Genomic DNA, 20,249 nt, shown 5'->3' with positions numbered 1-20,249 from the left:
CAATCATGCATCTCCTCCTACCATAAATAAGTCTGTCTTTCCGCTCCTGCGCATTTTATTTGTTATACACAATTCATCGGGTTCAATAACTTTTTTGTTGTTGTTGCAAATTACTGATAAGGTAAAAATGTTTTATTGGGCTTTGGAAGCAAACTTTAACAGTTAGAAAAAAAGTGCTAGAACAGAATCCTTGTTCCAGAATTTCTTCCACTGGCTCAACTTACCCCAAAGCCACCATTTCAACTTTTTCTGCCTACAGCTAAAATGCTACACTTTTATCTTTAGTTTATGACTTCATGTTGTAGTAAGACACATTTTAAAATATGTATTATATTCTAAACACAATTCTTATGGAACATATGATACACTAAATGTTTTAAATTTTTTTGGTAAAGTCTAACAATTGTGGTTCCTAACTTCACAGACTCAACTATTTGGTCACATGATCTGTTTTATTTTACCGTTTCCTAGCAACAAGGGGTCGCTTTGCTTACCCTTTTGACTCAACTTGCCCCAGTCTCCCCTACGTCACATCTCATAGTCTGACATTTTTACAAGAGGCAGTAAAATATTGTGACACTGTTTCCACAGGTTACTACTATGAGCTGGATGACTCATATGATGAGAGTGATGAGGAGGAGGTGAGAGCCCATCTCAGGAGGGTAGCAGAGCAGCCCCCACTGAAACTAGATGACTCCACAGAGGTAAAATATGCTCTCTGCTCTTTAACCTGGCAAATGACAACACAAGTGATCATAGTACAAAGCTAAGCACGTTTTACTGATTTGCTTCCATGCAGAAATTAGAGTTTCTGACCATGTTCAGCCTGACCACCGTGAGCCGGCGTGATGAGCTTGTGCAGCAAAAGAGAAGGAAAAGGAGGAGAATGCTCAGGGAACGCAGCCCTTCACCTCCTGCTTCACAGTCCAAGCGCACGCCCCCACCCCCTCCTGCTCAGCTCAGCACACGCTTCACTCCGGAGGAAATGGACCGAGCACCAGAATTGGAGGACAAAAAGCGATTTCTCACCATGTTCAAACTCTCTCATGTCACCGTGCAGGAGAGAAAAGGTCAGTCTGTGGAGGAGGGACAGTTGTACAACTCTTTTTAGTTACTTTATTATTAAAAATGACTTCAATAAGTATAAAATAGAATAGCATGATTTTTTTTTTCATTTGTCCTTCTAAAAATTGTTAGACAAAATCATGACAAAAACTAAATAAATTTGTGCAATTTATTTTTTAAAAAGTCATCTTAAAATGGTCAGGTAAACCCGGCCTGTTTTGTTTTCACTGTGCTTTTATATATTTTCCGAAATTGTTATTTTAGAGTTAAAAACAAGAACAAAAAACTTGACTCATTAGTCTGAGTTAAAAAGATCTACATCAGTTTCTTTTGTTTTGTCTTGGGCACCTCATTTCAGCAGAATGATGCCCATTTGGATCTTAAAAAGCAGAAGTCAGTTGCAGTCTGTTCTGCAGCCTGCTGATGCTTCACTTCAGATGAGCTCTGCTGGGCTTATTTGCACTCCACTCCCATGAACATGCTGACTCAAGCCTCAAAGGAAATTATAAAAGGGTCAAAAAATGATGTCAACTACATATCCCTACATTATATGCAGCGTGTATTGAGCAGTGTGTGCACTATGACTAACTTTTACTTTGCCCCAGTTAGATGGGAGGACTTGGCAAAGCAGTTTGCGCACACACGTTTGAAGAATTAGAATTCTCTAAGCCCTTTATTTATCAGCTTTTCCTTAATTGTTCCTCAGCATTTAAATGAAGAATTATCGTCAAAACCTTGCATTTTTTTTAAACTGTGTCCAAGATGTCTTTAAAAGCTTAAATGGTTTTGTCAAAGACGGTGTACATGTCTGAACTGGGAGTTCAGGCTGAATCTGTAGAGTCGCAGATTAGGCAGACTAACTATAATGTATCAGTAATGGTAAATGAACATCACAGACATGAGTAATGTTAAACTGTTTTCTCGTAGACAATGAAAGAGTGGTGGAACTGCTTCAAGCCATTAAAGAAAAAAGTGTGACCTTGGATACAATCAGACATGCACCTCATCCACTGTGCAAGAGCCCTCCAGCACATGTTTCTGGTAAGACGCCTGTCACTGAATAATCACTCACTTTTTCATCACTTAAGTATTTAAAAGGCCTTTCCTAAACTTTTTTTCTACATATTTGAATAGCTGTAAACGTGGCGTATTCTTGTACAGTAGTTGTTTGAGTGCGGAGCCACAGGAGTGATAATGTGGATCTAGACCTCATCATGATAACATTTGCTGAAACAATTGCAGATCCAGCATTTACTCAGCACTCTTCTGAATCTGAAGACCACCATAATGTCAGACAGCATAGTCCTCCGTCACATTGCCCAGCATCCCCCAATGGTCATCCAAAACCCGTTGGGGATACCTTACGGCCAAAGGCGCCCCCCTCTCCAGCTGTCTATCCAGATAAGGCCCGGGGGCCCGTTGAGGGACCCGTCCCGAAGAGGAACTCCAGCTTGCTCAACAGCTTACGGCCGCCGCTCCCCATGCAGGCTAAAGAGGGACTTCACAGCGTCAATGGCCGCACAAAACCCTGGGACAGCTTCACCCCGGAGGAATTCGCCCAGCAGTTCCATGAATCTGTTCTTCAGTCCACTCAAAAAGCTCTGCAGAAACACAAAGGTAACAAGCTTTGTGTGTGAAAGTAATTTCAATGCACAATGTCAGTTCAGTAAAAGTCTGAGGCTTAATTACACGTGCAATGGTCACTTCAATCACTGAACACTTAATTCATCTGGAAGCTAAAATATGAACATCTATTTTGTGCAAGAAATCCAATATTTTTAGTACTAAATGTAAGTGATTAGATGTGCTCTCGCTTGCAGCTCAAAACAAAAAGATTTGTATATACAGAAAAGATGTGGTGTTGTTTGATGTAAAGAAAAAAGAGATACATTTGTAAATCTGCATAATTTGTTAGAAATACTGTAAAATTACTACAACATGAGTTACCCTGTGGAAATAAAGAAAAAAAAAATCTTAATGGAAATTACTCATTAACTGTATTTTTGTCTCCCGTTTTATTTTAATCTTCAGGAGTGGCAGCAAATGTGTCGGATTCATCTCACCTCCAGGAGTCCTCGGTCCACTATAACATTCCCGAGCTTCAGAACGCCCCTAGCCGTCCGCCTCAGCCACTTTCCCAGCCTCACTCGAATGCACCACCATTTCCCCTGCCCCTTTCCCACTCCCTCTCCCACCCTCAGTCCAATGGACAGCACTTTCCATTGCCCCTCCACAAGGAGGCAGCAGTGATTAGGGAGGACCTGTCTGGTCCAGATGACTCAGAAGAGGAAGATGAGGAGGAGGAAGAGGAGGCTCCAGTGTCCAAGTGGCAGGGAATCGAATCTATATTTGAAGCATATCAGGAATATGTTGAAGGTAAGCAGCACCATAACATATACAGTGATGATACTGGTGACTTAAAATCGCACAACTCTTGTAGATGAACAGTTTTCAACTTTTAAAATCAGTCAATTAAATGCCTTTTATATCGCTAATTAGAGTACATTGTGGTATTTTGTCAGAGACCAGACATAAACTGGTTAAAAGTTATAAATTTAGAGTTCAGCTTACTGTTAATATATCAAAAATTCTAGAAATTAAATAAAAATATATGTTCTGTCAACATATGTTGTTGTAGCATTCCTCTGCCACTAGAGGGAGGTATTTACTCTTCAGGTGTGTAGCTGACACATTCTCATAGTTCCTGTCACCTTGAAATAGGAAGACTTGCACCTACAGCTGAACATGGCAAACTTTTCTCTGCCCTTAACTTTTTCTTAACTTCTAACTGTAACGCCATTATCTGTTTCTTTCTCCACATCCTGCTTTATCTGACAGAGCAAACTTTGGAGAGACAAGTATTACAGAGCCAGTGTCGAAGACTAGAAGCTCAGAACTACAACCTCAGTCTGACTGCTGAGCAGCTGTCTCACAGCATGGCGGTAAGACACAGACACACACACACAGAACATTGTGATAATGCCCGGGGTCTACTGTATACCCCTACTATATTAGCTCAAGTAAACTAATATAGTACAAAATGTTAGTTTAGATGTCAGAAAGTACACAATGGGGGTAAAAATTGGTTATGAAGGGTTACTGACCCAGAGTCATATAAGGATACAATTTTTCTTTTTTACATAAACCTATAGAGCTGCTTGAAAAAAACCAATCCTTTTATTCAGTAATGTCTTATAGACATGAATGAGTGACTTTCAGTTGCTCCTTATCTACGTCCTTTGTAACACTTGACTCCTCCTCTGTTTCTCAGGAGCTGATGTCACAGAGACAGAAGCTGGCAGTGGAGCGGGAGAAGCTACAAGCAGAGCTGGAGCACTTCAGGAAGTGTCTGACACTCCCGCAGACACACTGGCCGAGAGGCAGCCATTACAAAGGATACCCTCCAAGGTGACCCCGACACGCCAACCTGAAGACCCCCCGCTCCCGGCCGCCTCCCCTTCAGACTTAGAGTTTATTTTTTCACGGCCTCGTCCTCGTGGCTTTCATGGAGGGGAACGTGGCTGGCTAGATAAGATTAGTGAATTAAACGGCTTGAGTGAATGAATAAACAGGTGAATGCACAAGAGACAGGACCATTCATTGAAGGACAGTTAGTCTTTGGAGTGTGGCTTGCCAGGGACTGCTCCAAAAGCCACTGATGCGTGCCAATGTAGCCAACCCAGAGATCAGCGAGGCAGGAGAACCTGAAGATCAACACACAGTTACAAGCAAATACCTGCTAGTCACAATCTTTAGCTCCTGCTGCTCTGCTGTTTAGTTCCTGCATCCCTCACCACCACAGCCACACAGACAATCCTGCCAATGAAGGAGCAGCTTGCCCCCCTTTGCCCCTCGAGGGGTTTCATCACAAGACTTGAAAGCTCCAAATCTCCAAACGAAGGCTTCCGGCCAGTTGGGACAGATTTTTACCACAACGGCCACGTGAGCTTTTGAACTGGAAATGCACTTAATAAAAGCTGAAGAACTACCTGTTGGTACTGTGTTACAACAAAGAACTATTCAAATTAGGGAAAACCTTAGAAAATGTACATTTTTTTGAAAAGAATTAAGGAAATGTTTTATTTCAAAATAGAAAGTTTGAAAATAAGAATTTTAAAGGGTGCTTTAGCCTTGTATTGTACATAATATGAAGACTTAAATGAATTTTGTATGTTTTTATTACTTTAATCATTGTTCTTTTAAAAGAAAAGCCTGCCATTTTTATATGTTTATGCTTTTTTTGGGAGGGGGGGTTAAAAAAAGCCTTGCTTTTAGTGTTTGTTTTGTTTTGTTGGGGTTTTTTTCTTGTCTTTTTTTGCTGCTGCTGGTCAGAAAAAGCTCACTCTGAGATGTTTCACAGATGGAGTGAAAGCAGGACGCGCTCCTGCGTTCTTCCTGTCCGGACTCAGAGCAGCTGAGACCCAGCCACAGCCCCACCTCATCTGGCCTCTGAGCTCAGCAAAGCTGGCTCAGGGATCCAGAGACACGCTGCCCCCCGTGCTGCACAGCAACATGCCTGTGCTTCCCCCTCCTCCTCTGCTATGCTTCACTGCTGCTGGCATGACTAGTTAGTCATATCTTCACCCATAACTCAGACTTACAGTGATGTGCAGGTGCATCTCAACACTTTAAAAATATCCTGGAGAATTTAATTTAATTCAGTTATTCAATTCACAAAGGCAAAAGTCATATTTTAGAGATTATTACATGTAGAGTGATCTATTTCAATGAAATATTTTTTGGTTAATGTTGATTATGGCTTCCAGCTAATTAAAAAGATTTTAAAAACAGACATAAAAAGCTATTTTATTCTACAGTACAGTATCTGCACTCAAAACTTGGTCAGGGCTCCTTTTGCGTGAATCACTGTGTCAGGGCAGCGTGACATGGAGCCTCTGGTTCTGATGAGGTGCTCAGGTTTGCTTTGATAGGTGCCGTCAGCTGGTGTGAGTTGTTGGGTCTCCCATCTTCCTCTTGACAATACTTCAAATATTCCCTGTCGGATTTAAGTTCATTCTAGTTTGCTGCTCATTGAATCACAGTAGTAGTCCTTGGGCAGATAAAGGTACTTTACTCAGTGCATGTAGTCCTGCTGGAAGATGAAATCAGCATCTCCATAAAGCTAAACATAAAGTGCTCTAAAATTTCATGGTAGATGCTGACTTTGGACATGGAAGAAAAGAAAAAAAACAGACCAACACCAGCAGATGCCATAGCACCCTAAATCATCACTGGGGTGCCATTGCTATTCTTGCTAGCTTTTTAAATGAATTACAGAAATAAACTTTTCGGTGGTGGTCTAAATTTTTTGAGATGCACCTTTACAGTTTATATAGAGTCTCATAAGCAGCCAGCAGATGAAACTGCTTCTTAATACTTAAAATATTGACTCCTTTAGTTTTTAAGACGGCTTTGAAGCCACTTTAATAATTACACCTTACAAAATTAAGCCCTTATCAAACAGCCATTAAAGGACACGGTGCCAAAAAAAAAAAAGAAGGATTTTACAATCTTGACTTTGATTAAAGTTGTAATTGGAGAGCCAAACTTTCCATCAAGAATCTTCCATTTCTCTTGACCTTTTTTTTTTTTTTGAAGGATCCCAATGCTGCCCAACGCTGTCATCATTATGTTCTAAATATCAGCCACAAAATCACACATGTAATTAAGCTGGACCTGATTACAAAGGTTTTTTTTTTTTTTTTCCTTTTTATATTGCATATATGTTTACAACCTCTCCTCTGCCCTGAAATCTGTCCAGTAGTTCACCGACTACTTTCACCATCAGAATCATTCAGCCTGAGTTTCAGGGCTGAATGTGCCATCTGAAACCCTGGAGGCATCACTGACATGACTGTCGTTTTTAAGGTGTTGATGTAAAAACATATGAAGCCTTTCAAAAAAAAAAAAAGAATTTTAGATGTACTAAAAGGGGAATTTTGACTAAGACTGAAGCACAATTATGCCACACGAACCCTATATCACTTCCAAGTGCCTCAGTAATTTGGGAGCATGTGAAAGAATTGCAGTCCACACGCTGGAACATTAGCAATCGGACTTTACATCAAAATGTCTGCAGTACGTCACACCTTGAAAATAAGTCTTAGACGTGACATTAAATAAATTTATCTGATCACAAATCACTTCATTCAAAACTGATTGTGTGTTTGTTTTTTATTTGTTTGTTTTATTTTTAATGAGCGAGGCCTAAACTAGATGAGAATTAAAAAGTGCAGTCTGTTACTTTTCCACAGCAGCAAAGAGCCACCCGTGCAGCCTATCAGCAAATGAGGACGCATGCAAGCTGAGGTAAGCTGCCAATTAGCTGGGGAGGAAGGTGCAGTAAGATGAGGCTCTTACTCAGCCTCCCAGGGTCTCCATCTCCAACCCACGCACACCCATGCAATAGCCCTGTTACTCAGTGGAGGATGTCTAGATGCTGTGAAATCCTGTTTTGTTTTTTGTTTTTCTTTTGTTTTTTTTTTATTAATGTACTTGTTTAAATTCATCGTAATGTAATATATTCTTTGTTGAATGTAGTAATTAGGTATTTATGAATATATGGCTGTGATTTCTGACAAAAAAGAAAATAAAATACTTCAAAAATGTCCAACATTAAAATGCGTTATTGTTTGTCTTGGGCGGGAATTCCCTGAGGAATGGAAAACTGAACGGATTCCCAGATCCCAGTAAGGAAACTTTATGCTTATGAAACTCTGGTAAGAGATTTCTCTTACAGCTTTTAAATTATTTGCCCCACCTTAAAATAATTTAAATGTCACACAAAGCCTGAGCAAAAGAATATGAAAAAGCAATTTTCAAATGAGTTTATTGAGGTAAAGCTACCCAAGCCAGCCTGAGCCCATGATTAGCTAATTGCCACAACTTTAGTTGAGCCAGCCTTGCACCCGCATTTACTTCTACTCTTCTTTTCACACTTTATTCATGTACGGCATTTCAGTTGCATTAGAATGCAGACTTTGACTAGGCCACACCAAAACGTGAATTGTCCTGCAACGTAACCCAAATGATTTTGGCTTGTGCTTCTCTACCAGAATTCATGGTCATATCATGGCAAGTCAGCCCAGTCATGAAGCAGGAAAACCGACCCGGACCATCGTTCTACCACCACGTTTGACTGATACAGTTTGGCTGAAACGCTGTTAGTTCTTTGTCAGATGTCCAGTGGCCCACATCTTCCACACTGCTCCACTTTTGTCTGAACAGACCACAGAATATTTTTCCCCAAATTCATGGGAATCAAGATTGTCCGCAGAGGCTTTGACCTTAGGTCTTTCCCATGGATGTCAGTCTCTTTGATATTGTTAAATCATGACCAGAGGCTATCAGGAGTCCCAATGGCTTGTAAAGTTTTGCGTCAATAACAGTGATTATCCTTAGATCACAGCATGATGCGTTTCTTTTTCAGATCTTTTAGCCTACTTTCAGTTGTCAGACTTGTTCTGTTTAAGTGATTCATTCTACCACTTTCACACTACTGTAGATGTTAGATCAATTACTGAGGAAGTGAATTGCTAAAGCACTCAAACAGCACAGAAAACTACTCGACATACACACAAGCGCATTTATTTTGTCACATGGTAAAAAACGTACATCCAGAGACCATAGCATGTGAATTTCCACTATTAAGCACAGTCAATCCATATGAAACACATGCTTTCCATGAATTCAAATCTTCTTGAAAAATGAAGTGCGATTCCTTAAAATGAAACGAAAGAGTTCAAAGGTTGAAGTCCAGTCTTCTAAAAATTCTGAAAACATCCAAAAGGCTTGGGTTTTTGGATCAGTAGTCTCCAAACTGGCCCTTAGTGGCACCAGGCTGCAGGTTGGAGCGCAGCTTGTACATGCAGTTGAGAGAATCGAGGAGGAACTCTCTTATGGTGTTGATCTCCATCAGAGTCAGGTTGTCCAGCTGCAGAGCAAAGCACAGGATGAAGACACTGATCTAGCACTGTGGCACTCGCCAGTCAATATCCTAATCTAACACAGGTATTTACCATTTGTAAATGTGTAACATTCACATTTTCGAAGAGAAAATGGTTGTTTTTACAGAAACATTACATGGTTTTGTCAGAAGTTGTACTACAGTTTAACTGAGAGGCAGGTTTTTATTCTTTACACAACGTTCAGTTTGTACACCTACATTCCTCCCTCAGTGGGCCTACAGACAATGATAGTTGTTTAAAAAAATAAATAAATACATAAAACGTTTATTGACTTTTTATGTTACACTGGGGCACCTTAAAGCGGCCGTTTCTCTCAAGAGTCTGTAGCAAAATCGAAGCAGAACAGAAACCAGCCGAGACACAGGCTAAAGGGATAAAAGGATAATCCGAAATATTCTGCAAGACACTGTGACTATGACTGGTAATCCTGTTAAGTTGGAAAAACAGGTGCTGCGAGCTTAACCTTGCCTAATTAATGTGGATCACCTGAAGATAAACCTCATCATACTTTTCTGCACTCTCCTTGCCGTTCCATGTCGGGTGACGCTTTAATTTGTGTTCAGGTCAGTTCTACACGTGCGTCCGTTCTGCTTGCCGACGACTCCAACAGCGTTGTGGTTTATTCCCACGTTACCTGAGCGTGAGCCTCCTGCTGCCTGATGAAGCTGTCGGCAGACAGACGCAGTTTAGCCACCCGGGTGTCCCAGATGTCTTTGACCAGAGTTCGGATCTCATCGGCTTTAGGGATGTTGTCAGACGCGCTAGAGAAAGACAAGAACCGGCAACGGGAAAGGCTTGGCATCGCCTCGGCAAAGAGCAGAGCGGGATGCAATGCAGCGTGTTTGTGTGCGTTACTCACTGGTTCAGTAACAGTTTGGTTAGCTCCATGTAATATGGGCTGGGTGCAGGAGTAAAGGCGTCTTCTTTTCTCTCAAGCTCTCGCATCTCCTCTAGTTTCTCTGCATGATGGGAAAAGGAGTTTAGAAGGGGAAAAATCTGCCCTGTTTCAATGCAAAAATGTTTGTTATGGAATTCCCTTTTTTTTATGCCAATACTGATTTTTCCTCCTTTGTCTTTTTCTACGGATCCCTCGTTTGCCTTGTGTTTCAGCTTCTATGCATGTTCTGATTTTAAAAATAGAAAAAAAAAAGTTTCAGTAAAAATATTGCAAGCCCGGAAAACCAATAATAATCCAAACTTGAAAAGACACAGTTTTGTAGTCTATTTTGGAGATTAAAGAAGCTCTGCATTGTGCAGCTGCACCAGTGAAAGAGACAAAAACTTTAGTTATTTGAGAAAATCCTCCTTTTAGTTTCAGAACCCAAGCTGTTATAAATAGGATGTACACTTTATAGAAAATGTACACAATTTTCAATGAATTAAGAATTGTGAAAGCATTTATTTCAAAACTAATACTGCTAGATTTAAAAAAAATTACACCAACAATTTGTTTATAACTAAAACACTAAGCAAGTAGCAACACGAAATATCATCTGCTTAAATAAACATACAAAATGCTATAAATACCACAGTATTTTTTGAGAAAATAATATACTTTAGAATTTAAGAATGTTAAAAATCTTTTTTACAGCTTGGCACGATCTTCAGATTGGTAGGAACTGAGATGAACGTTTGTGGTTCGGATTAAAGTATATTTCTGTAAAAAATAAATAAATAAATGGAAGTCAAAGTCTTGTCAACTGAGTCAATTGAAATCTGTGCCAAAACTTTAAAAAATTGCTTGACATTTTGCTTCTTGTCCAGTCTGTCTGAGCTGGAGCCATGATGTACAAAAGAATTAGCGAAAATGCCAGTTTTTAGATGTGCAAGGTTGGTTTAAAAGATTTGCAGTTATTGCAGTGAAGGTGGGCAAACAAAGTCTAAACTCAAGAGCGCTGAATATTAATGCACGCCACACTTTTCAGGTTTATGTTTGCAATACGTTTAAAAAACAAACAAACAAAAAAACATGTTTACTTCACAAGTATTCTTTTGGAAAACCTACCGACATCCATCCACTCCGGGGGAAGAATCCTACATTTCTGTCTCTGCTTTAGGTTCAGGGCCAGCCACACGGGCACATCAACAGAAAGTCCCGGGTTGAAGGGTCCCAAATCGCCCTGAAGACAGAAATGAACGGAGGTTTTCAGGTAAACATCAGAATCAAAACGCCATTTATTGCAACGTGTTTTCACACAACGGAATTTGTCTTGGCGTCTGGCGCAGACATGAAAATGCGCGATATGTAAACAAGTATGAAGTGAAAATAATGTCTTGATGCGTCAAATGAAAAAGATGGAGGTTAAAAATATAATAAACGGTCTACACACACACACATCTGACGCAGTTCTCCTCACGTACTTACCCCGATTAAATAGATCTTGTCCAGGCTGAAATTTGGTATTATTTTCACAAACTCTTTCTCAGCAAGAAATTCAACCTCTGAAGGATCCATAGCAAATCGTTACTGTGTTTTCCGTGACTGTTTCATACCAACACTCTGACTAGAGTTCCCGCGCTGTGAGCTGTGAAAAGCCTGCACAGGAAACGAGGAGCGGACAACTGCGTCATCACCCGGAAGTACGACACACAAGATGAAGGATGCTTCTCGTCGTGCTCTCAAACATATTTAAAACATTTTAGTTATTTGTCATCATGTTTCCTTTGGACAGTTGGATCGGAGTGATTAGAAAAATAAAAATAAATTAACGAATGACCGGCGCCGCGTGAAGGTAGCCACAGCTAAGGGCCGCTAGATGGCGATGTTTTCAATCTTCCTTCATACTAATTTTATTGTGAACTGAGGTTATAGAGGACTGAAACTAAAGACCACAAACGATACATATGTTTTATTCAAGAGCATATCGTTTCCAAATAAGTATATATACATATTTTTTTACAGCTTTTTTATGTGTAAAAATTAAAATGATTTCTTACAACAGCAAGATATGTAACATTAAACAAAAAGTTCTAGAATATGCTGGCATATTAGAGTAGTTCTGATGTGTGGTTTCTGTAGACTTGTTTAATTTTGTTGTTGTTGTTGTTGAGGCAGTGAACAACAAAAAAACACACTATTCTCTCTAACTATGGAAGCTGTGCAGTTTGAAAGATTTCAAACTGCACAGCATAAAAGTACATCAAAACTATGATGTACTTTTATGCATCATAGTTATGATGCATAACTATGACAAGGTCTTGTTTTTACAACTAGGAGAAATCTCATGAGGATTAAATAATTCAAGTATAACCCCAAATCAAATTAGTTGAAAAAGAGGCTTCATAGATTCACACCAGGCTTCTTCAGGTTCATTGCAAAACTGACTGCTGCTGGAGATGCTTCCTGCACACATCATAACCAACCATGAGTCCTTGAAAATTCTTGGACAGATTTAATGTGTTATATTTCAGGTCAGTCTGCACAGTGGCGCAGTTGGTAGAGCTGTTGCCTTGCAGCAAGAAGGTTCTGGGTTTGATTCCCGGCCCTGGTCTTTCTGCATGGAGTTTGCATGTTCTCCCTGTGCATGCATGGGTTTTCCCCGGGTACTCCAGTTTCCTCCCAGTCCCAAAACAAGACTGTCAGGTTAATTGGCCTCTCCAAATTGCCCCTAGGTGTGAGTGTGTGTGTGCATGGTTGTTTGTCCTGTCTGTCTCTATGGTGCCCTGTGACAGACTGGTGACCTGTCCAGGGTGAACCCCACCTCTCACCTGGAACGTTAGCTGGAGAGGCACCAGCAACCCTCCCGACCCCACTGAGGGACAAGGGTGTAAAGAAAATAAATGGATGGATGGATATTTCAGGTCACTGATTTGTTCTGATTATGCATGAGGTCGTGTATTAGAGCAAAAATACTAATTTGTGTTAAGTACAACTTAAAATACTATTAATTTCCAGAAACAAAATAAAACGGAATAAAAGAAGTAATTGTGCAGAATTATGGGATTAAAAGATGCGGACTCAACAAAAAACCTTTCACCCAGCATTGCTTATCTGATGCGCACCTGTAGTAGTCTTAAAAATGACCAATACAGTTGAGTAAAAGACTGCAAATTTATTTCACAAATGAAAAAGAAAAACTTCATCAAGTACCTTGACACTTTAAGAAACCAATTTCATTTTACATTCAGTTCATAAAGGTTCTGTAAAAATGCCAAGTTTTTAAACAAATTTGAAGTTAATTCTGGGCAGTTCTATCCAATACGAAGGCAGCTCTATAACGTCAAAATCTTTACCTAATTCCAATATCTAAGTGATTTAGAAGTCAAACTGAAAGAACACACACCTTTAAGCAAGTTATTCAAACCAGCATCAAGTGAAAAACTAAATCCACACATTCTAACGACCTGATACATTTCAGACATTTAAAAAAAAGTACGGTAAATTTAAACCTATCTGTAGCCAAAACTAACATCCAAAAACATTGTGGAAAGAGAAAAATAAGGAAATGTGCATGCATGAAGCATTAAAGTAGGTCAGTGAAGGTTTTTAAAGCATCAGGGTACATTTTACATAAGTTTTGTTTTAAACCTTAAAAAATAACAATTAGAAGTCATCTCTATAGCTTTTTTTTCCCCTCACACCTTAAATTAGAAATTATTACTAATGCTTTATTAATAAGTTAGAACTTGATTTCAGTATGGCTACTACCTTCTCAATGTACAAAAGTCAAACATTCCAGATCTTTTGCACGCATCTGTAGAAACGATTTCAAAAACCAAAAAATAACGGAAATGTTTCATTTAAGAACAAATAACCTTTATCACCTCAGCATCACCTTGCAAAGGTGAACCAAGGCCAACTGTGCATGTGTGTGGCGGCTGCACTTGAGAGACTTCAGTCTGAATGATCAGCGCTCCACCAATTCTTTCAGTGCAGGAGGTTTTTAATGTAGCATCGTGCGAGCAGAAATAAGAGGCAAAATTTCACGTGGAACTCCAAAGATTTGCACATGAAAGTCTTAGCAGAGATCCAGGACCGATTTGTTAATGGTAGGGTTGGTCCAGTCATTCCTCAGGTCGTCCAAGTGGTTGTCAAAGTCAATCAAGTTCTCGTAGGACCTGCCCACCAGCAGGGCAGACGTGATCTTCTGTGCTTCGCTCCAATCCTCAAAAGCGTCCCTAGGAAAATATCCACCCAGAAAACTCCTGTGAGTCTACTTCAGTTTTAGTAAAAAAGAAAAGTGTTTGTGTGTCTCAGGTACTTACGTTGTGACGTCTCGGACTTTCCACTTGTTTTCATGGTGATCGTGGATAAACACAATGGGCTCGAAGCAGCTCATTGTCAATCTGCTGCTGTCCACCTGCAGAAGTCGCAATGAAATCATTTGATGTCCTGCATAAAAAAACCAAAGCTAATTTAAATGATAAAACGTTACCATAACAATAGCGGCTTCACTGAAGTTCTCCGAAATCCTGGCAGCCACTTTTTGAGCAACCTGATTTGGTCTGAACAAAGAAAAAAAAATTATGCACCACCTTAATTTAATGCATTTAGTTTCACTGAAAAAAGCAGGACTGGGATTTTCATTTAAATCTTTGTACCTTGAGTCCTTTGTCTGTTCATTGGCTTGATAATATCCGACAATGATGTAGTTATTTTCTTTACACCAAGTATCAATCTGACATGAACAGAAAGGAAGCAAACAGGTTAAGGTCAAAATAACTATTTTCGTTTTACTAAATGCAAAAAGATTAAAACATTTTCACCAAAATGATGGCTCCGTTAAGATTGTATTTTATAGCTGTGGACTTAATTTTAGGATCTGCAGTGATATTTCTATTATCTTAAGAATTAATAAAGAAAAACAAAACTAGAGTGGGCAAAAATTGGAACCGATTTCAAACAAAAATTAAAAATCAATCAGAAAAAAGCTGATTTGTGTATTTGATACAAACATCATAACCCCAGAAATTTTGACCAACCCAGATTTTAACCCCAATATTAGTTTTTATTTTCAATATATATTTTATGTAGTCAAAATTGCACAACAACAACCACAACTCAATAACCGGTCACATTTTGTTCATTAATTATTTGGGGGATCACAGGGGGGAAAGTTTTATTAATGACAGCACACTGCAATCATCTCTCCAAAAATCCAAACACCAATAGCAACAAGGATTTATTGTAGAGTCTTATCACCGACACATTTTTGTAAAATCCTCAACATCAAGTCGAATAATGAGAAGATGGTCGGAAAAACTGACTCGCATTCATAGAACTGACATAACTTCAACTAACTGAGTCGCATATGAGCTTTAAATAAAACTAAGCCCAAACACTGTACCCCTCTTTTTTCAGGAATACATTACTCCCAACCTGATCTGCCACATAAGATAACAGCTGCATGTAGAGCTTAACTGGTAAAAAAAAAAAAAAAAAAAAAAAAAAACTTACCAGTGTCAAAGCTACTTCCAGCATTGGTGCCAGAGCAAGAGTACCGTGGAAAAGAGGAACACAGTCCACGCACAGAACTGGACCACTGTGACCGTCTTTCTTTTTCTCTTTTGTCTTTTCTGCCACCAGCAACCCATTCACAGCACAGTGAGGATATTTGGCAGTATGTAAAAGCATTTTACAGTACGCCTGACTAGTCAACTGAATAGGCATGTCTGTAAGAAAACAGGTGACGGACAGTTCCTTTTAAAGTGTCAGAGTTGCTAGTTGCGGCGAAGAGCGACTACTGCTGCTGCTGCTAGCTATCGTTACCGATCATGCCAGAAAAAAGTAGAAATCTACCTCAGCAGTTTCCTTAATGTCTGAGCATAAGGAGTCTACTATCCATTCAGATTGGTACATATACTCCTTGTAGTTATTGTTAGTTATAACAGTATTTTCTGTAAAAATGAGTAACTCGTGTTCAATCAGAGGAGCTAATCTTACGTCCACCTTCGTTTCTGTAGCACCGGTGGAGCCGTAAACAAGTGAAACGTTGTCGTAAAGTGCCTACGTTCAGATCGAGCTCCAGCTTATGTCAGCGGAGGCCTTACGTTCTTCCGGCTAGATATCCAGTTCTTTTCAGACCAACGGCGGACAGGAGAAAGGAACGGTGCAGGTCGTTTATCTGTTATTTATTTACAGCTCTTTGATTGTTACCGTTTATTTCACAGTCTAACGTTACGGATATAATAACATACATACCTCCTTCGGAACGGCAGTGTAATTAAGTTACTTCGTAGAGCGACTCTCGGCTAATTTTCCGGTTAGCTACCGTTAGCATTCACAGTTACATTTTGCACAGGTTGAAGATGTGGATGTAGAAAACGTTTCACTGGTCAGACATAAGCTTAAGATTATTATTTTTTTCGTGCGTAAAAAATAAATAATACCGCAATGTTGTTTTAAATAAACAAAGTTTTTGTGATAATTTTTTTCCCGGGGCACTGTGACCTTGTGTTTGTAGCTAACGCTAACTTTAGCTTGTCCTCACAATGAGCGGAACACCTTTTAGTTTGGTCAACCATGTAACTGCTTCCATTTAATTTAAGTGACTTTTATTAGTGATGGCCAGACGCAAATAACAATTATATACCTGATGTATAAATAATTTAATTCAGTATAAAGTATATACAAATTGTCATCTTTTGCTCTCTACAGCAAACTTTCTTCTAGTATTTTATGCAAATGCAGTTTATCACTGGGTCTGTGAGAAAATGGGCTCCTTTTTTGTCTTAAGTTGAAGTATAACAAGATGTAAAGTTCCACAACTTGTTTTGCATTGTATTGTCCCATTGTTTCCACAGAATGTTGGCATCAAGAGCCCTCAGCCTTATTGGCAAACGAGCCATTTCTGCATCTGTCTGTGTACGTGGAGCACATGGTGAGACCTGGTGCCAAGATGAAATCAATATGTTCCTTTCCTGGCTGTTGATATAACTAAACAAGAAGTTGGTTCCAGTTAAAATTTAACTGCTCAGAAACTTCATTTAAAATGTAACATTCAAAACTCGAGTTTATTGAGCCATAAATGTGGCTACAGAGATTCCTGCGTCCTCTGCATTTCTAACAAATCATCTAATTTCTCAAATTACGTTGTCTGTGTGTAGTTTAAGATTTATCACTAGGACCCCTTCACTAGCGGCTTATTTTACAGTAGGCGTTCTAATAGTACATGCTGCTGTTTAAGAAAACACTGTGCTGCAAGAGCCAAATCTTTATGGTATAGATGACAATCATTAACTTAGACTAGGGATCTCCAAATCCAGGCCTCAAGGTTGGATAACCTGAAACTCTTTGGTGTGTCCCTGAATCAAATGGCTGAATTACCTCCTCACTAATGAAGTCGAGTTCTGCTAATGGCATCATTTGACTCAGGTGTTTTGAAGCAGAGACACATGGCAAAACAAGTAGGAGTGTAATCTTAGGCAAAGTGTAAGAGTGGCAAAAAGTGAAAACTACGTTGGCTGTTATTGTTGGTATGCAGCTGTTTGATATCCCACTTGGGTGTGTTTTTGCAAAAACTTAAGATATCTGATCAGATTGTTGTAGCGGTTGAGATCAAGCAAAGAATGTTTTATATTCATGCGGTTTGCAACGCCTGCTGCATTCAGATACCTGTTAAATATGCCACCAGGGTTTTATAATCCCATTAAACTATAAAATAAACACCTCCAGCAGTTAGGCATCATCACGTGGTTTCCCTTGTTTGTTTTGAGACTAGTCTTGCATTAGGTTTGGTACAAATAAATGTCTACTTTTATTTTCTTATTTAACATGGAGATACTTTTACGTTTTTGTTGTTGTTGTTTTTTTCCTAGCTTGTTAAAAATATTTCTGTTTGAAAGTAATTGGTAGGCAAATTCTACCGTAGCCTGTGACTGAGTTGTAGTACTGTTACACCTTATATGGAGGGATTCATATAAGAAATTGAAAGTAAATTCTTGAAATTCAGACGTGAGAATTTAGCTGTTCTTTTTTTTCTTTATGCTGTCTTTTGCGGTGGTGGTTATTACTATAAACTGGCCATACAAATAAATTGCATTATTTGTTGATGTAATTGTTTTTGTAAGTTGGTCTTTAAATGCTTTCATGTAGAAAAAACAACATTTAGGTTTGCTTAGAAAAGTATCTTGGTTCTCCTTTGTTTTGAAACGAGCCAGCAAGGGCTCACAAGAGCAGACATGTCATATTCATCATGTGTGTTGTTGATGTCAGAAGCTTGTTACTTTTGTGTTTAATCTTAGAACACATATTTTGATTTGAACAAAGGTGTCGGGTTTAAAATTTCACATAAGTGTGTATTTTTCCTGCAGGCGTTGCTAAGGTGGACGACTACTCTCTCCCCCCCTACTTTGACAGGAGGGAGACCCCTCTTCCTGAAGTGGCTTATGTGCAGCAACTTACCCCAGAACAGAAGTCACTGAAGGAGAAGGAGAAGGGCTCCTGGGCTGCTCTCAGTAATGAGGAGAAGCTTGCATGTAAGACTTGGTGACACACAGCCTTTCTTTGCAGGTCAAAACCAATTTTAGCATAAGGGAAATATATCTTGCTGTTATTTTTATTATAAATTTTTTTTTTATGTGAAAGAATCAATTTAGATCTTTGTGTCTTGTCTGTGTTCAGTGTACCGCATCAGCTTCAAAGATAGCTTTGCTGAGATGAACCAGGGATCAGAGGAGTGGAAGTCTGTGGTTGGGGGCGTCATGTTCCTCGTGGGTTTCACTGGTCTGCTTGTTCTTTGGCAGAGGAAATATGGTAAATAAGGAAAAAATTATTTCGCAAACGTCATTTTATCAACATCTTAGTTTTCAGAAGAACAACAATGGCTTTCTTGCAGTGTATTGATTAATTTCATATTTTCTGCTCGTAGTGTACGGACCTGTCCCACATACATTTGAGACTTCGTACAAGGAGCAGGAACTGCAAAGGATGTTGGACATGAGAATCAACCCAGTCGAGGGCTTCTCAGCCAAGTGGGACTACGAGAACAAGCAGTGGAAAAAGTAACGGGTCTCTACAGTTACCTCCTGTGCTTAGATCCAGGCAAAACTAACTTGAGAGATACAAGAATATCTATATTTCTGGTTTTATCATTTGTTCAAAATACTGCAATATGTGCATTGTGGAAGACCACTTCCTCCTAAGGTCCCTGTGTATAATAAAATAAAAACGCGTTCAACCAAATAAAACCTCTCCAGTTATTTCTTTGCTTTGTGTCTTTTTTTCCATAAGGAATCCATAACAACAAGGAATATGTTATGGTTATCTTAAATATGCTTAGCAGTATGTATTTGTCAAACTTTAAAATTATTTAAAAAAATTGAACTAATATTTGGATGGCCATATTAACAGATGTTACTGTTGCAACTGTCATTGCATACGACACGGCTTCATCAAATATACTTTAGGGTTGTTTCACAAGCCGTGGTGATGACTTGATTAAATCAGCTGCTTTGGTACAAAAAGCTAATCAGAATTCCAGATGAACATGTAAAGGTCCAGTGGCTCCGTCGAACACATGGCTGCTTTCTGCTGTATTCTCAGGGGTTTTGTATAACATACCCCATGTAGTTGGCACAATAATTCTTGATTGTACCAAATGTGTCAAATTTCAGACCCATCTGTCTTGGAATAAATATCCTTTGTCCATAATTTCCACAGATTTTTTTCTGGAGCCATGTTTCCTGTTAAAAATCCATATGCAACAACTCCATTAGACCTGCAAGCTCATTTATCCATCCATTTTCTTTCACCCTTGTCCGTCAGTGGGGTCGGGAGGGTTGCTGGTGCCCATCTCCAGCTAGCGTGCCGGGCGAGAGGCGGGGTCACCCTGGACAGGTCGCCAGTCTGTCACAGGGCAACACAGAGACACACAGGACACACAACCATGCACACACACACACACTCACACCTAGGGACAATTTAGACAGACCAATTAACCTGACAGTCATGTTTTTGGACTGTGGGAGGATGCAAGCTCATTTGTACTGTTATATAAGTTTTCATTTTGGAATTGCAAATCGCAGGTTGAAATATTTTTTTCCTATAACACTGATATCGTAATTAGTCCTCCAAACTGACCAATTTGATATTTTTTGTAATTTGCTAAAGCCATTTTCAAATTGAGGTGCTGATGTGTTTCTTATAGGAATTCATTACCCCTTAAACCTCTCCATAAAAAGAGACAATATTCTACACAGACTCAACATACAAAAGATTCATAATCCCCTATAGATCTCATCAAACAAGTTCACTAACAGATTTTAAACGGAATGTAT

The 20,249-nt window shown here is 39.3% G+C and overlaps 4 protein-coding genes across 5 annotated transcripts in view; 2 read left to right on the top strand and 2 right to left on the bottom strand.

The window, feature by feature from the left end:
- gse1b (Gse1 coiled-coil protein b) overlaps window positions 1-7,686 on the top strand; it is a 182,426-nt gene extending 174,740 nt beyond the window's left edge. The window contains exons 11-17 of the mRNA XM_008405919.3: window positions 592-704; window positions 800-1,070; window positions 1,993-2,106; window positions 2,308-2,682; window positions 3,097-3,441; window positions 3,904-4,007; window positions 4,337-7,686. Of these exons, the coding sequence (XP_008404141.2) occupies window positions 592-704; window positions 800-1,070; window positions 1,993-2,106; window positions 2,308-2,682; window positions 3,097-3,441; window positions 3,904-4,007; window positions 4,337-4,477 (1,463 nt within the window). The 3' untranslated portion in view covers window positions 4,478-7,686. The remainder of the gene's footprint in view (window positions 1-591; window positions 705-799; window positions 1,071-1,992; window positions 2,107-2,307; window positions 2,683-3,096; window positions 3,442-3,903; window positions 4,008-4,336) is intronic.
- A 950-nt stretch (window positions 7,687-8,636) lies between these two features.
- On the bottom strand, window positions 8,637-11,605 carry gins2 (GINS complex subunit 2). The gene is made up of 5 exons (XM_008405921.2): window positions 11,398-11,605; window positions 11,038-11,152; window positions 9,892-9,991; window positions 9,667-9,793; window positions 8,637-8,998 (listed from the first exon to the last, which is right to left on the bottom strand). The coding sequence occupies exons 1-5, from the start codon at window positions 11,485-11,487 to the stop codon at window positions 8,870-8,872; spliced, it is 561 nt and encodes a 186-aa protein (XP_008404143.1). The 5' UTR covers window positions 11,488-11,605; the 3' UTR covers window positions 8,637-8,869.
- A 1,459-nt stretch (window positions 11,606-13,064) lies between these two features.
- Window positions 13,065-15,951, bottom strand: emc8 (ER membrane protein complex subunit 8). 2 transcript variants are annotated; one of them, XM_081605212.1, is made up of 6 exons: window positions 15,772-15,951; window positions 15,430-15,644; window positions 14,574-14,650; window positions 14,408-14,477; window positions 14,238-14,332; window positions 13,065-14,150 (listed from the first exon to the last, which is right to left on the bottom strand). In XM_081605212.1, the coding sequence occupies exons 2-6, from the start codon at window positions 15,640-15,642 to the stop codon at window positions 13,991-13,993; spliced, it is 615 nt and encodes a 204-aa protein (XP_081461338.1). In that variant the 5' UTR covers window positions 15,643-15,644; window positions 15,772-15,951; the 3' UTR covers window positions 13,065-13,990. The 2 variants fall into 2 exon arrangements, with proteins under 2 accessions (XP_081461338.1, XP_008404144.1); XM_008405922.3 differs by having other exon boundaries at window positions 15,430-15,950.
- A 2-nt stretch (window positions 15,952-15,953) lies between these two features.
- Window positions 15,954-19,172, top strand: cox4i1 (cytochrome c oxidase subunit 4I1). Its single transcript, XM_008405924.2, has 5 exons — window positions 15,954-16,087; window positions 16,776-16,852; window positions 18,285-18,449; window positions 18,595-18,726; window positions 18,842-19,172. Exons 2-5 carry the CDS (start codon window positions 16,777-16,779, stop codon window positions 18,976-18,978), a joined length of 510 nt encoding a protein of 169 aa, XP_008404146.2. The 5' UTR covers window positions 15,954-16,087; window position 16,776; the 3' UTR covers window positions 18,979-19,172.
- Window positions 19,173-20,249: the final 1,077 nt, after the last annotated feature.

This window comes from Poecilia reticulata, chromosome 3 (assembly GCF_904066995.2).
Source record: "Poecilia reticulata chromosome 3, P_reticulata-male-v2, whole genome shotgun sequence".
Classification (NCBI taxonomy): domain Eukaryota; kingdom Metazoa; phylum Chordata; class Actinopteri; order Cyprinodontiformes; family Poeciliidae; genus Poecilia; species Poecilia reticulata.
The sequence above is the reverse complement of the archived record's forward strand: the minus strand, read 5'-3'. Positions and strand labels throughout refer to the sequence as shown.